The sequence below is a fragment of the Papio anubis genome, chromosome 8, assembly GCF_008728515.1.
Source record: "Papio anubis isolate 15944 chromosome 8, Panubis1.0, whole genome shotgun sequence".
NCBI classification, from domain to species: Eukaryota; Metazoa; Chordata; class Mammalia; order Primates; family Cercopithecidae; genus Papio; species Papio anubis.
The window spans coordinates 57,203,869-57,218,801 of NC_044983.1; the positions used below are offsets into that span (position 1 = coordinate 57,203,869).

A 14,933-nucleotide genomic window follows, 5' to 3' on the forward strand; every position below is an offset into this window, starting at 1 on the left:
TGAGCCACTGCGCCTGACCCACGTTTATATTTCATCATGGTTATACTGTATGTGTATGTGCATGCAAGTGTGTGTACTTGATGATCGTATACTTGGTGTACCTCATGTGTTACACATAATGCCTTCATGCCTGCCACATGAAGAAGTATGGGAACTGACATCAGTACATAGATGCACTTTAAGTCACCTTTCAGAGTCAACTCCTAAATTGCAGTCAATGCTAATTATCTATTCATGGCTCATTCACTTTGTGGATTTATCTGGAAATAATTGTAACTTGAAGGTGTGGATTCTCTCCTGGTTGACCAATTTTTATCACTATCTATTGTATGTTCAGAAGATGCAAACTTGTTTGGACTTTAGTACCCAATCCAGACAAAAATGGAAATTGCTGCAAAAATATCTCACAATAAATTCTCAGGCTGTGGTTTTTGATTCCATTAAATAAGAATCGATTTTCTTCTACCTTGTGCCCACATCACCCTAGGAGCTAAGAAGCATTTTAAAGGAGTAAGAAAACACCAACTTTTTCTCTAGATACTTTCCCCCTGTGGGAAAAATAAAAATAAAATAAACAGAAGTCAGCAGTCAGCAGATACTGAAGGATTAATTGGAAGGTGGTTGGAAAGAAGCAGAATAGGCAGCTATAACCAGGATGAGTTAGGAAGAAGCCGCAACTTTGTCTAGGCTGGGGAACGGGGGAAGGATCTGGAGGACTGGGTGAGAGCACACAGATGAGAGAACAGAGCAGTCTGGAGATCCAGCAATAGCTGGGGTTTCAGGTGGTCTGCACCATCACTCCTTTTACCAACAGGGATAATTAGTAGATGACTACATGTATAAATTTGGCCCACGGCCAAGTAACACTCAATCTGTTCATAAACTTCATTTTTAATGACTATTAATTCAGCCTCTTTTCTAAGCAATACATTAACATTTTATGAAGACTAAGCTGCAGTCACAAAATCAATGCCTCTTTAAGCACCATGATCACCAGCAGTGCATCCAATTTGTCATTGCTAAATTGTGTATTAGATGAAATCCTTGGTTGTATGTTTTGGATTTTGTATTGCTAATTACTTTTTTTTTCTTTACAGATTTTCCTGCATGGAAACAATTTAAACAGCCTTCACCAGCTAATACACCCTGAATTTTTGCCCTCTGAGTTTGGAGGAACTCTTCCTCCTTATGACATGGGAACTTGGGCCCGGACGTTACTCGGTCCTGACTACAGCGATGAAAATGACTATACTCACACATCCTATAATGCAATGCATGTGAAGCATACATCCTCAAATCTGGAGAGAGAATGCTCACCCAAGCTGATGAAAAGGTAAGGCCTGGGTTATCAGAGTCCCCGGAGTCAGAGGTCAATGGAATTTTTTATTTGGACCTATTGTGAATTATTAATTAAAGACCTTTGTGGGCACAGAACTTGAATAAAATAAACTGCAATGCATTCTCAGCTGATTTCACTAAAATTGAAAACAAATGGGGCTTGGCTGGTTCAGAAATACAGTTGTCCCAATTGTATCAAAGGAATAGTTAAAGGCTAGGACCTCATTCATGCCACAATTATAGCCCTGGTCTTTAGGGAGTTTGTTAATATACACAGAATAAAATGTTGGACCTTTGAGATACACTAGATGGAAAAACAAACTGCTAGAAAGTGTTCCTATTATTCAATTATTTGGAACCATTTATTGAGCATTTACTTGGCTGCAGCACCAGTTAGGGACCGGGGGCACAAATGAGAATAAGATGTCAAAAGAACAGAGAAGTATGCCTCAGGGAATCTTCCAAGTAAGACTTTTGCAGCGTATTTATAAAGCAGGTGACATTCAGTATGAGCTCTGGAGAACAGCATCCCAGGCTTGGGAAATGGCATATAGCAATCCAGCAGAGGGGACAGACTGAGGCATATAGGCATTAGAATGATGGAATAATCTGGTGCGGTATAAGGGAGTGCAAGAGTGGGAGATGGGACTGGACATGAAATAAAGCTCCAAAAACAGTTGGATCCAGGTGGTGAAGACCATTGCATACTATAGTCAATGGAGTGCCATGAAAGAGAGATTTTTAAAAAAATGATAAGTGAGTATTTTGTCATTATAAAAATTAAAACCTGATTTTTTAAAAGAATTTATTTTATTTTTCCATAAGTTATTGGGGTACAGGTGGTATTTAGTTACATGGGTGAGTTCTTTAGTGGTGATTTGTGAGATCCTTGTGCACCCATCACGCGAGCAGTATACACTGCACCATATATGTTGTCTTTTATCCCTCACCCTCCTCCTACTCTTCCCCTCAGTCCCCAAAGTCCATTGCATTATTCTCATACCTTTGCATCCTCATAGCTTAGCTCACATATTGGTGAGAACATACGATGTAAAACCTGACTTTTAAGACTAAAATCCCCTTCAGCCACTATTTTCAATCTCAGTCTCAATTCCATTCCCTCCCAAATGGTAACCACTGTAGAGGTGGGCCCTTGTAATTCTGCTTTCCATACATCACATGCGTCTATACACATCCATAAAAAACATCTAACATTGGTTAATTTCTAGGGCTGCTGTAATAAAGTACTACAGACTGGGTGGTTTAAACAACAGAAATTTATTTTCTTACAGTTCTGGAGGTTGAAAGGGCAAGATCAAGGTGTTGGCAAGGCTGGTTTCTCCTGAGGCCTCTCTCCTTGGCTTGCACATGGCTGCCTTCTCCATGTGTCCTTACATGGTTTTCCTTCTGTGTGTGTCTGCCTCTGTCCTAACCTCCTTTTCTTAGAAGGACACCTGTCATATTGAATTATGGCCAACCCATAGAACCTCATTTTGCCTTAATTGCTTCTTTAAAAGTCCTATGTCCAAATACAATCATATTCTGAGGTACTTCAACATATGAAATTGGAGATGAGGGAGACTTCAGCCCATAGCATATTGTTATGTAATGTTTTTCCATGTCAGTATATTTAGACATATGAAGAGACTTGAAAATATTTGTGGAAAAATAAAATTAAAAGATAAAAATTCAAAATATAAACTTATATGGCTCAAGGACATCAGTTCATGTATTTGTGTATATATATTAAGTATATATACAAACACCTTATTTTTTAGCCTAAGTTCCATCAAGTTCAAGACACTTTTGTGAGTAACAATACCAACCATTTAGTTTATCCCTAAATAACTGGGGGTCCTAGGAACTTAGCCATGTCAAAGTGGTCTTTTTCACATTAGATGAACAAAAATGGATGCCCTTGAAATATTATTAAGATTAGAAAACAAAAAGAAGTCAGAAGGAGCCAAATCAGGACTGAAAGGTAGTTGCCCAATTATTTCCTATTGAAATTCTCATAAACTTGCCCATGTTTGATGAGAGAAATGAGCAGGAACATTGTCATGGTGCAGAAGGACTCTCTGGGAAAGATTTCCCAGGAATTTTTCAGCTAAAGCTTTGGCTAACTTTCTCAAAACACTCTCATGATAAACAGATATTGTTGTTCTTTGGCCCTTCAGAAAGTCAACGAGCAAAATGCTTGGACCAGCCCAAAAAACTGTTGCCAAGACTTTTGCTCTTGACTGGCCCACTTTTACTTTGATGAGAGCACTGCCACCTCTTGGTAACCATTGCTTTGCTTGTGCTTTGTCTTTAGGATTGCACTGGTAAAACCGTTTTTCATCTCCTATTACAGTTCTTCAAAGAAATGCTTCAGAATCTTGATCCCACATGTTGAAAGCTCTGCTCTTGTCTGTTCCTGATTTGAGCACAATGGTTTTGGCACTCAAGTGGAAAGTTTGTTCAACTTTAATTTTGCAATCAGAATTGTGTAAGCTGAACCAGTTGAGTTGTTTGTGGTATTGGCTACTGTTTGTGCTGTTAGTGGTTGGTCCTTTTCAATTAGGGCATGAACAAGATAAAGTTTTTCCTGGCAAATTAATGTAAAATTGACATGACTTGATGTCTGCAACTGAGGGCTTCACCATCAACTTCGTCTTGTCTCTTCTTAAAATGAGTTATTGCAAACTGCTCATTTCTTTGCGATATTGTCCCCATTAGCTTTTTGTAAAGCATCAGTGATTTCACAATGTTTTTACCCAACCTTCACCATAAATTTGATGTTTGTTCTTGCTTTAACTTTAGCAGAACTCATGTTTCTCTGATAGAGGTGTTTGTCAAACCCGATGTCTCTGATGTCCTGTCTTCTTAGTGCTTCAAACTAGATTCTGTTCAGGCATGTTATAACAAGTTAGCACAAGTTTATTTTCGTACAAAAATTTTTTGAACTCCATGAATAATTTTGTTATAATATGCATTTTCCATGAACTTTGTGAAGACCCCTCATAGGCCATGTGTTTAATCTATTTTAGAACATGGATATGCCACAGTTTAGCCATCTCCTCATTGTTTTGCATTTGGGTTTTTTGGTTTTTTCTCTTCTAAATAAGGTTTAATAAATGTCTTTGGTATACCTCCTTCATTTTCCTAGGAAGGTTCCTCCGAGTAGATTCAGAACCCTGTAGTTGGTAGGTATGTGCCTTTAAAGTTTTAGTTCACATTGTTTAAAAGCCCTCCAAATGACACCAACTGATACTTCCAGCTATGTATGAGAACCTTCTTCCCCATACCCTGGAAAAATATTTGATATGATCAGACTTTAATTTTAATGATAATCCTGTGATGGGAAACACCATGTCATTTTGTTTTCATCTTTATTTCTTCAATATACATAGTTTAGCAGAGAAATGACATAATAAGATCTGGGTTTTATAAGTATCATGGGATTAGCAAGGAAATGGTTTGTGCATCAGAGACTAAAAGCCACTAGAAGGCTGATGCAGAGACTTAGTTGGGAAGATGAGAGCCAGAACTAATGCCAAATCAGAGGAAAGCTGGCTCTATTCTATAGATGTTTGGCTGTGGAAAAGGAGGAGTAACATTCATGAGGGTTGGGCTCAACTTCTTCCAAAGTCCTGTTAATGTGGATATTTTGACCTCCTCCCGTGAATCTTGAATGTTCTAGAATGGCATCCAGAATGGTGAATCCTTTCCAGGAAGTTTTCAGTTTACTTTGTCCAGATCCATCAGACAAATCACTATCTATGGCAGCTATAGTCTGATGAAATGTATTTATTTATTTATTTTTTGAGGCTGGAGTGTTGCTCTATCACCCAGGCTGGAGTGCAATGGCATGATCTCAGCTCAGCGCGACCTCTGCCTCCCACGTTCAAAGAATTATCATGCCTCAGCCTCCTGAACTGAAATGTATTTCTTAAGTAATAAGATGTGAAAGTCAAATTACTCCTTGATCCATGGACTGCAGAATGGATGTTGTGTTGGGCATGGAAACAACCTTCATCTCCTTGTACATTTCCACCAGAGCTCTTGGGTAACCAGGAGCACTGTCAATAAGTGGTAATATTTTGAAAGAGATCTTTTTTTCTGAGCAGTAGGTCTCATCAGTAGACTTAAAATACTCTCTAAACCATGCTATAAACAGATATACTGTCATTCAAGCTTCATTGTTCTATTTATAATGCACAGGCAGAGTAGATTAATAATTCTTAAGGGCCCTAGGATGCTTAGAGTGGTAAATGAGCATTGGTTTCAACCTAAAGTCACCAGCTGCATTAGCCCCTAACAAGAGAGTCAGTCCGGACTTTGAGGCTTTGAATCCAGGCTTTGACTCTCCTTACTAGCTATGAAAGTCCTAGATGGAAGAAGTCTATTCTTCCAATAGAAGGTTGTTTTGTCATTGAAAATCTGTTGTTTAGTGTAGCCACCTTCATCAATGATCTTTCATAGATCTTCTAGATAGCTTGCTTCAGCTTCTATATCATCACTTGCTGCTTTACTTTGCACTTTTATGTTGTGGGGATAATTTCTTTCCTTAAGCCTCATGAACCAACCTCTGCTAGCTTCCAATTTTTCTTCTATGGCGTCCTCACCTCTCTCAACCTTCATGAAATTGAAAAGAGTTAGGATCTTGCTCTGAATTAGGCTTTGGCTTAAGGAAATGTTGCGGCTGGTTTGATCATCTATTCAGACCACTAAAACTTTCTCCATATCAGCAATAAGGTTTTGACATTTTTGTGTTCACTGAAGTAGCACTTTTAATGCACCTTTGCATTCACAACTTGGTTAACTTTTTCATGCAGGAGGCCTAGCTTTCAGACTTTCTGAGCTTTCAGTGTGCCTTCCTCCCCAAGCTTAATCATGTCTAGCTTTTGGTTTAAAATGAGACATGCAGCTCTTCCCTTCACTCAAACACTTAGAAGCCGTTGTAAGGTTATTAATTAACCTAGTTGCAATACTGTTTTGTCTCAAGGAATAGAGAGGCCCAAGGAGAAGGAAAGAGATGAGAGAACATTTGATCTGTGAAGCAGTCAGAACAGACACACCATTTCTCAATTAAGTGTATTGTCTTATATGAGCACGTTTCATGGTACCCCCAAAACAATTACAATAGTAACATCACAGACTTTTTTTTTATTTATCACAGATCACCATAGCAGATATAATAATAATAAAGTTTGGGCTGGGTGCAGTGGCTCAAGCCTGTAATCCTACCACTTTGGGAGACTGAGGCAGGTGAATTGTCTGAGCTCAGGAGTTCAAAATCATCCTGGGCAACATGGTGAAACCCCGTCTCTACTAAAAAAAAAAAAAAATTAGCCAGGTGTTGTGGTGGGTGCCTGTAGTCCTAGCTACTCAGGAGGCTGAGGTAGAATTGCTTGAACCTGGGAGGTGGAGGTTGTAGCCATGAGTCAAGATCGCGCCACTGACTGCACCCCAGCCTAGGCAACAAAGCGTGACTCCGTCTCTGGAAAAAAAAAGAAAAGAAAGAAAGAAAAGTTTGAAATATTGTGAGAATTATCAAAATGTAATACAGAGACACAAAGTGAGTGCATGCTGTTGGAAAAATGGTGCCAATAGACTTGCTGAATGCAGCATTACCACAAGCCTTCACAGTGTACAAAGTACAATATCTGCAAAGGGCAATAAAGTGAAGCACAGTAAAACAAAGCATGTCTATATGAGAATGAATTAATGTTGAATGAATAGTATTATCTCTAAAACCCATCCTTGGTACACTTGTCTAATTGCTTCAAAACCGATTAGTTGGCTCTCAGATAGAAAGAGCCAATTCCTCCCCCTGCCCCTTTCTTTAACAAGGCTCTCATGGATCCTGCTTATAGAGTCTTACATCCTGGTAGGAAAGAGAAAATGTGTCCCAAATAACTATATTGTAGAATATGAGAGGCACTGCAAAGGAGGAGCAAGAGGCTGCTACAGTGTTCTAAGGAAGCATCACTAATTTTGTCCGGGAAGACTCTCAGAGAAGCCTCCATGTGGAAGGTCTGGCTCACCCGGGGTTTGGAGGAGTACTGCATTTCAGTACATATGGAGCCAAAATTCAAGACTAGCTAGCAGGAGAAGCTAGCAAGTGTGCACACATTTCATTTTCTCCCCCATGGCCACAAGGATGTCCTGCCCACTGCTGCTGCCCTTTGTGATGACTTCCTTGAATGCTTGCCTGGAGATTTCAGGCAGTGGCAGGATGGGCAGAGACTGGAGAGGAGGGATCAACCCTGCTGTTGGCATATATCTTCTGTCAAGCAACTCACTGATGAGGAACAGAGCAGCCAGTATTCATTGTGTCTTTTTGACCCCTCAGAACCCACACGGATGTGGGCAAATTGGGAACAGAATTGGAAGAGACCTTACAGGTCATCTCTTCCAGTCTCTCACCTGATAGAGAGGTCTGTTCTCCAGCACAGATTGTCAGCTGGCCTCAGCTTGCACCGTTCAGAGACAAGCAGGCAGCTTTCTGGGCAGCGTGTTCCCTGTGGTGTTGTGTTGTTAGAAAACACCTCCTTATTCTGAGTGAGATGACATAGGTATGCCCTCTGAACAGCACTGTAATCTCCAGTAGGTTCACATCATCTATTTTCGTAACCCCGTTACCCGCCCCCCGTAGTTCCCAACATGCTTCATGTCCATTTGGAGTCAAGTGGGCTTTGTGCACTGACCTTGGGACCCAATCATTTTTTGTAATGTGGCTTTTGGGCACAGATGGCCACTGTGTTCCAAAGCACTCTCAATCCATGCTTTCTGGTATCCATGTAGGGTAAAAGCCAAGACTCCCAGAACTCTCAGTGAATGAGTGGTGCTAATGAGCTCTTGTTTTTTTTCTTTGGATAATTGTAGCTCAACCCTTAAGTAGAAAAAACAAAATAATGATTGGTTTAGCTGAAAATTCCTCCTAAATGAATTATTTCAATATTGTTCTGCTATTTAATACAATAACGCCATGGTGGGCTTTTGAGGTGTGTGGCATTCTCTGCTCTGGTACTAAATGACCCTGAGTTTTATATTTTTAACTTTTTATTCCTGTTTTTTCTTGTGGTTGTTGTTGCTTGAGACAGAGTCTCGCTCTGTTGCCAGGCTGGAGTGCAGTGGTAAGATCTCGGCTCACTGCAACCTCTGACTCCCAGGTTCAACTGATTCTCCTGCCTCAGCCTCCCAAGTAGCTGAGACTACAGGCGTGCACCACCAAGCCCCGCTGTTTTTTTTGTATTTTTAGTAGAGACAGGGTTTCACCATGTTGGCCAGGATGGTCTCGATCTCTTGACACTCGTGATCCACCCTCCACAGCCTCCCAAAGTGCTGGGATTACAGGCAGGAGACACTATGCCTGACTGTATTCCTGTTTCTTATTTTATTTTTCAGAAGTCCACTTCTTTGCTCCCACATCATCAGCTGTTTTCTGTTCCTAGGAGTATATGTGTGGAGCATTTTCTCCTAATTTACTCCTTGAATATGTTTCAGGCTTGGATAATAGGTAACTCAACATTAAAACTGTCCAACAAAGATTAGTAAATAAGCTTTGTATTAGTTATGATTATTTTCACTGCAAGAAAGAAGAAAACCCAAATGGGCCGGGTGCGGTGGCTCACACCTGTAATCCCAGTACTTTGGGAGGCTGAGGTGGGCGGATCACGAGGTCAGGAGATCAAGACCATTCTGGCGAACACGGTGAAACCCCATCTCTACTAAAAATACAAAAAAATTAGCCGGGCGTGGTGGTGGGCGCCTGTAGTCCCAGCTTCTAGGGAGGCTGAGGCAGGAGAATGGCGTGAACCCGGGAGGCGGCGGAGCTAGCAGTGAGCCGAGATCATGCAGCTGCATTCCAGCCTGGGCGACAGAGCGAGACCCCGTCTCAAAAAAAAAAAAAAAAAAAAAAAAGAAGAAAACCCAAATGAACTGCTTTAAACAATGAGGAAAATGCATTATTTCACAAGAGACATTTTTAAGGCAGGTGGCTGCAGGAGTGTTATTCTAGGGGCTCAGTAGTGGCCACAAGAACCAGGTTCTCTCTACTGTGTCCAGCACAACTGGAGACTTCTCAGGCAGCGGCTGATTTCTGACTCTCACAGGTCAACCAGTCACAGGAGATCACAATGCCTAAATGAAAGGAGCTTTTGTTGGAGAAAAAGGAAGAAAGAATGGCTTAGAGTTGGAAACCAACAATCCTGCTACACACAGGCTTATTCAGGGGTGCAGTCCAGACATTTCTGCCAGGAAATTTCTGCATGATTTTTTAGTCGGCATGTAGAGTTTGTGACCTTTAATTGTTAGGCCATATCAAGCCATTACTTTCTGGTTCTTGCCTTTATTGCTGATAAAGTAATTAAAATGGCTATAGATATTATTATTATTTTATTATTATTTTTTGAGACAGAGTTTTGCTCTTGTTGCCCAGGCTGAAGTGCAGTGGCATGATCTCGGCTCACTGCAACCTCCACCTCCTGGGTTCAGGCGATCCTGCTGCCTCAGCCTCCTGAGTAGCTGGGATTACAGCGCCTCCCACCACGCCCAGCTAATTTTTTGTATTTTTAGTAGAGATGGGATTTCACCATGTTGGCCAAGCTGGTCTCGAACTCCTGATCTCAGGTGATCCACCCGCCTTGGCCTCCTAAAGTGCTGGGATTACAGGTGTGAGCCACCGTGCCTGGCCTATAGATATTATTTAAAAGGCACATGTGCACACACAGAAACACTATCTTGATGTAACTACTGGTGAAGGATGAGCCACTTTGGGAGAGGTCCTCAAATACATGTATCTCTATCTATATACACAGATATACATGTGTATATGTATATATACACATATATATATAATTTTTAAAAGATTACTGGTGATACACCTCATGTAAATTTTGTCCTGTGATTTTGATTGAGGGTAAGAAACTTGAGTCATTCCCTGGAGTTGAAGCCATCGAAATGCAGATTGATCCAAAGGTAGAGAGTTCTGGGGACAGTGCTCATTAGGTGCAACACACAGAAGGAAAAGTGATGACAGGTGCCCTTGCAGCAGGTTAGAGTCACAGTTGCTCTCAGACGCGTCCTTTCATTTGTTTCATTTATTCTTAGCCGGTCCTGACAGCGGCTATTAACAATGGACTTGATGATCTCAAGGAAACAAAGAGCATCTTTCCTGGTATTTCTTGGCAAAAATAAAAGGGAGGACTCTGAAAAGCCAGGCTTTGTGCTGCCTCTGAACACATCACCATGACCAGGGAGAGGGTGCGTTTGATTTCCAGGAATGAGACATGTGTTCATTCTGGTGGCCGGGCACGGGTACAAATCCTGGACGAAACAGAATTATTATAGGAGGGACAGTGGTTTCCTAAAGAAGAGGTATGGACCATATCGAAACTGTCCCCACCATACAGGAATGGCAGGTAGTTCCTGCCACGGCCAGCAGGGGGAGAAAGTGGGGATTTTAGGCTGTCCTCTCATTGAGCTTGAATGGGTTCATCTTGGCTGTACCACAGCAGAAGCCTCTGTTTGCAGGATAAACATTCTCCATAAAAAGTTTATATAAAATACATTTTATTATTATTCTTCTTATTAGGGGCTTTTGAAAGTTTAGATCTGCAGGAAGTCCTTAGATGTCATCTTCCACCACTAAGGACCTCTTCCATCTCCCACATGGTATGTGTGTGCAGTGAAAGATGCTGGCTACGAAAAACATTGCATTTGTTAAACAATAACAAATTCAGTGTAATCAGTGTTAATTCACAGAATTATCCTAAGTATTGAATTTTAATAAACGCAAACATATTTTAGGTTTAATTTAAATTTTATTCTCACAGAAGGTAAATGTGAAATTTCTATAAAGTTTTACGGAATGTTAACAACAATGTAAAACAAATCTTTTGCTCATTACTGCTTATGTGAAATGGCTGGGATGAAAGCCCAAGGCCCCTAACTTTGAGTCTGGGGATTTTTCTGTGCTGCTTGCTTTTCCAAAAGCATAGTGTCTTGCACGTAGCAGATGTTCCTTACATAGTTAATATTTTAGTTTAAAAAATATAAATATATGGGGCATAGATGTGTCCTTTTCACAGTGATACTAATATTTTTAGAGTGCTTTTTCTTTTCTCTCTCTCTCTCTCATTATCATAGCTAAGGTACTGAAAAGTTCTACGAGGAAAAAAGCTGCATTGCCAAACCTATCTTGTTCTAGGATTCTTTCTGAGTAGAGCAACTGTTAGCATCTCACTGCACACTTGTCTCTCAGAGACTAGAGTATAGAAAATGCTGCTCCAGTGATTAAAATGGAAAGTTAGGAGCAATTTAAATTCGTGGAAACCTAACTAAGCTGAATCTTGACTGACAATTTTCATCTTCTTTGTTTCCTGGAGACCCCTCCCTGGTGTTCTCAGAATCATCTGCATTTCAACCTGGGCTCAGTCTGCTATCCCAGCCATATAAGTAAAAGGAATAAAAAAATAAAAAAATAAAAAAGTAGTTACTATGTGCTATTTCAGCCTCATTCAGCTCATGGACTTACCAAATAAACATTTATATCTCAGCGTTGAAAGAGAAACTCACAGTCTGACGACAGTGAAGCCACGGCTTCTCGGAATTCCAGAAACTACTGGGGCAGGAAAGCACATTTTAGCTTCCCTTTTCTGGTGAGTGAGCTGAATGGAGCCTGGTAACTCCACCACACGAGGTGCTGCCCTCTGCCTGTGACACAGCAGCACCAGCCACCCAGGCCAAACAGTCAGTCTGAGGAAAAGCAAAGGCAGAGTGACCTCGAAGAATCATGCAGAGGTCTTCTAATGGGGACAGAATCCCAGGAGAGAGCAATGGCCAGCCTACCCTGGCCATGTCCACTCAACATATATTTACTGAGCATTTTCTCTGGGCTGAGATCACAGGCTCCTGTGTTTCATGGAATCAAAAGAACAGTGTCAGCAAAGCACCTCCATGCAAAAAGTGACAATATTACACCATTTGTGCAGATCACAAACATAACATTTTAGCTATTAATTCTGCACTCACTTCCTAAATTGGCACAACATATGCCATAGAAGACCTACTTCTGATTCTTACGGCCAAATACCTTCATCCTTATGTTCTGTAAATACCCCTCCTAGATCCTGCATGGAAGAAGTGAGATGTCATAATGACACTGTGAGCCATCTGATTTTGGGGGTGGGTGGCAGGCTGAGAATGCCCGGATTAAATTCAAATTTCTTAGCCAGAAGGAAATTTTAGGCCATGTTTTCCCCTCTTGGCCCCTGACTGGGTGGTAAAATCAGCTTAACTGTTTTCAGCTGTCAATAGAATTAGCTGTGACCTTGGTGATCTTTGAGAATGTAGTCCTCTTTTTATAGGGTGAATTTGTGCATTTGCTGGATAACTACTAATTTCCGGCAGAGGTAATACATCATCATGAAATACCATCCATATGAAAAGAATAAGGGTGGCAGTGTAGGAACAGGAGGGCCGTTGTCTTCTGAGCAGCCAGGGCAAGGGGTCCATTTTACTGCATGGCTCGGGAACAGATGTTCCATATGGCTGTTCTGTTCAACAACACGATATAATGCATCATTTCTTAATGAATGATTCACAGTCTCCACTGTCCCCTAAATTGTCTTTGTCTGATGTCCAACTTAAATGTGATTGAACTTAGTTTTGGGGTCTCACTGCTACTCAAGCAGCTAATGCCTGAGATGTGTCATCACTTCTAGAAGCAAATACTTCTCAGGTAAGCCATAAATTCCCAGTGTTTTATGCTGGTTATTGGATACTGGAGTGTTCCACAGACGCCAATAGGAATTTGTCAACATTTCTTAAAGAATGAAGAAAAAGAGCTGCATAGCCTCATTATTACTTGTACATCTGGTCGAGATGGATGTCCTGCTTATATGCAGCTTTCTTTTCTGTGTCATAAATGAAAGAACCATCTCCTTACAAGCACATCCTATATAGCTGTGTAACATTGGAGTGAAAGAAAATCTATACAATGAATTTAGTCAGTAAGAGAATGAATAGGATAGTTAAAATGTTGTGTACAGGGGCATGTTTTCTCTTCTTAAAGAATGACATGAAAAATTATTAGATAAAGAGTTGTAAGCTACTGACTAGCAAAAGAAATAGAGTTGAAGTAGAAGGAAATGAACGGACGTGAGTGAACTTCCTGGTGTAATTTCAAAAATGAACTGTTTGCTCACTGTGTTATGTTCTGAAAAACATGCCTGTTTGCTGAAGCACCACGCTCAGATGTGGTTACTTGGAAAGGGAGATACAGCCGAGGCAAGAATGACAAGGAATATTTATTTCTTGTGACATATTGCTGTTGGTAAACAAACATTCTGCCCAATTCCAATTAAGCTGATGCCGTTTGTGCCTAACATCTAGCCAGCAATGAATCTCTCTTAGGAGCCATAATGATCATATGAATGAAAACAAATATTTGACATAATATATGGTAGAAATCTCCATGCAATATTTTCTTAAAAACACTGTGCAGCTTGCATACCGTGGTTGAGTTTCTTTTTAGGTTTAGGCAAACTTTGTTGTAGATATCAGCTGAGCTTAAGATGTTCAAATGGTGGTATTAGAGTTTTATGTCAAACCCATAAATGAGCATTGTGGAGCTTCAAGCACTTCATTGGAGACTCCTTCACAGCCGCACTTAGAACACATCTCTCAGGGTTCCTGTCGTCATGGTGATCAGCACCAGCAAGCGCCCTCACTGTGCTCTGCGGCTGTTCATGATAGGCCCCCAGGGCTCCACGTACACAGCCCAGCATCCTGATCTCGCAGGCTTGTTTCAGCCTTGTGACTTTGAGGCCATGATTACACTGGTCTTTTCCTCTCTATGTGTCTTCATTTTCCTGTCTGGTCATTTTCTTACACTGGTTATTTTATTTATGATACCTTGGGCAGGTCATGTAACCTTGCTGAGTCTCAGTTTCCTTGACTACAGAGTGTATGTAACATGTGCAAGATCTCCGGGCTTGCTGTTAGGGTCAGAAGGCAGCAGAGTGAGAAAGTCAACTGCAGAGCACCACAGAAAAACAGTATGATGGCTATTACCTTTCCTTCCTTCCCAGCGTTGTGTAGAGGGCTTGCCATTTTGTCATGGTTTTGATTTCTTTCCAAATAAAAGTTTTCTCACTAAAAATGAAAAATCCTAACTCCCTAGCAGAGAAGCAGACAATGATTACGCATGGTGACTTGAAAGGAGGGGCCTTGAGTTCCTGGTTAGAAGTCAGACTTATACTGCCTCTTTCCCTCTTCTTTGCCTTAGTATTTGTATAGGGTCAATATAAGGCTTTTGTACCCTTGGAGCCCTGCACCCAGAGCATAGTCAGGCACCGTGGGAGCGGGCCACAGAAAGCAAAACCAAGAAGAGGGAGGAATTAGCAACATGGCACCCCAGCCTCCCTTCCTCCTGGTCTGCCAAGGGCTTTACAGTTACAGGAGCCCTCATTCCCTACTTGTCGGTCCAGTCCCCTCCCAGTCTGAGCCTGTCCCCTGGCCTGGAGGACAATTACATTTTTGTTGGGTCTTTATTCGTGTTACTCCTTTTTCTCCAGCCCTCAAATCTAAATTGTTATCCCTGTGGT

The 14,933-nt window shown here is 41.1% G+C and overlaps 1 protein-coding gene across 2 annotated transcripts in view; it reads left to right on the forward strand.

Annotated features, from left to right (window-relative positions):
* The window catches only part of CLVS1 (clavesin 1), a 208,730-nt gene that overhangs the window by 174,807 nt on the left and 18,990 nt on the right, over positions 1 to 14,933 (forward strand). For both annotated transcript variants that reach the window (XM_009213089.4, XM_009213090.4), the window contains exon 5: positions 1,098 to 1,333. In XM_009213089.4, the coding sequence (XP_009211353.2) occupies positions 1,098 to 1,333 (236 nt within the window). The remainder of the gene's footprint in view (positions 1 to 1,097; positions 1,334 to 14,933) is intronic.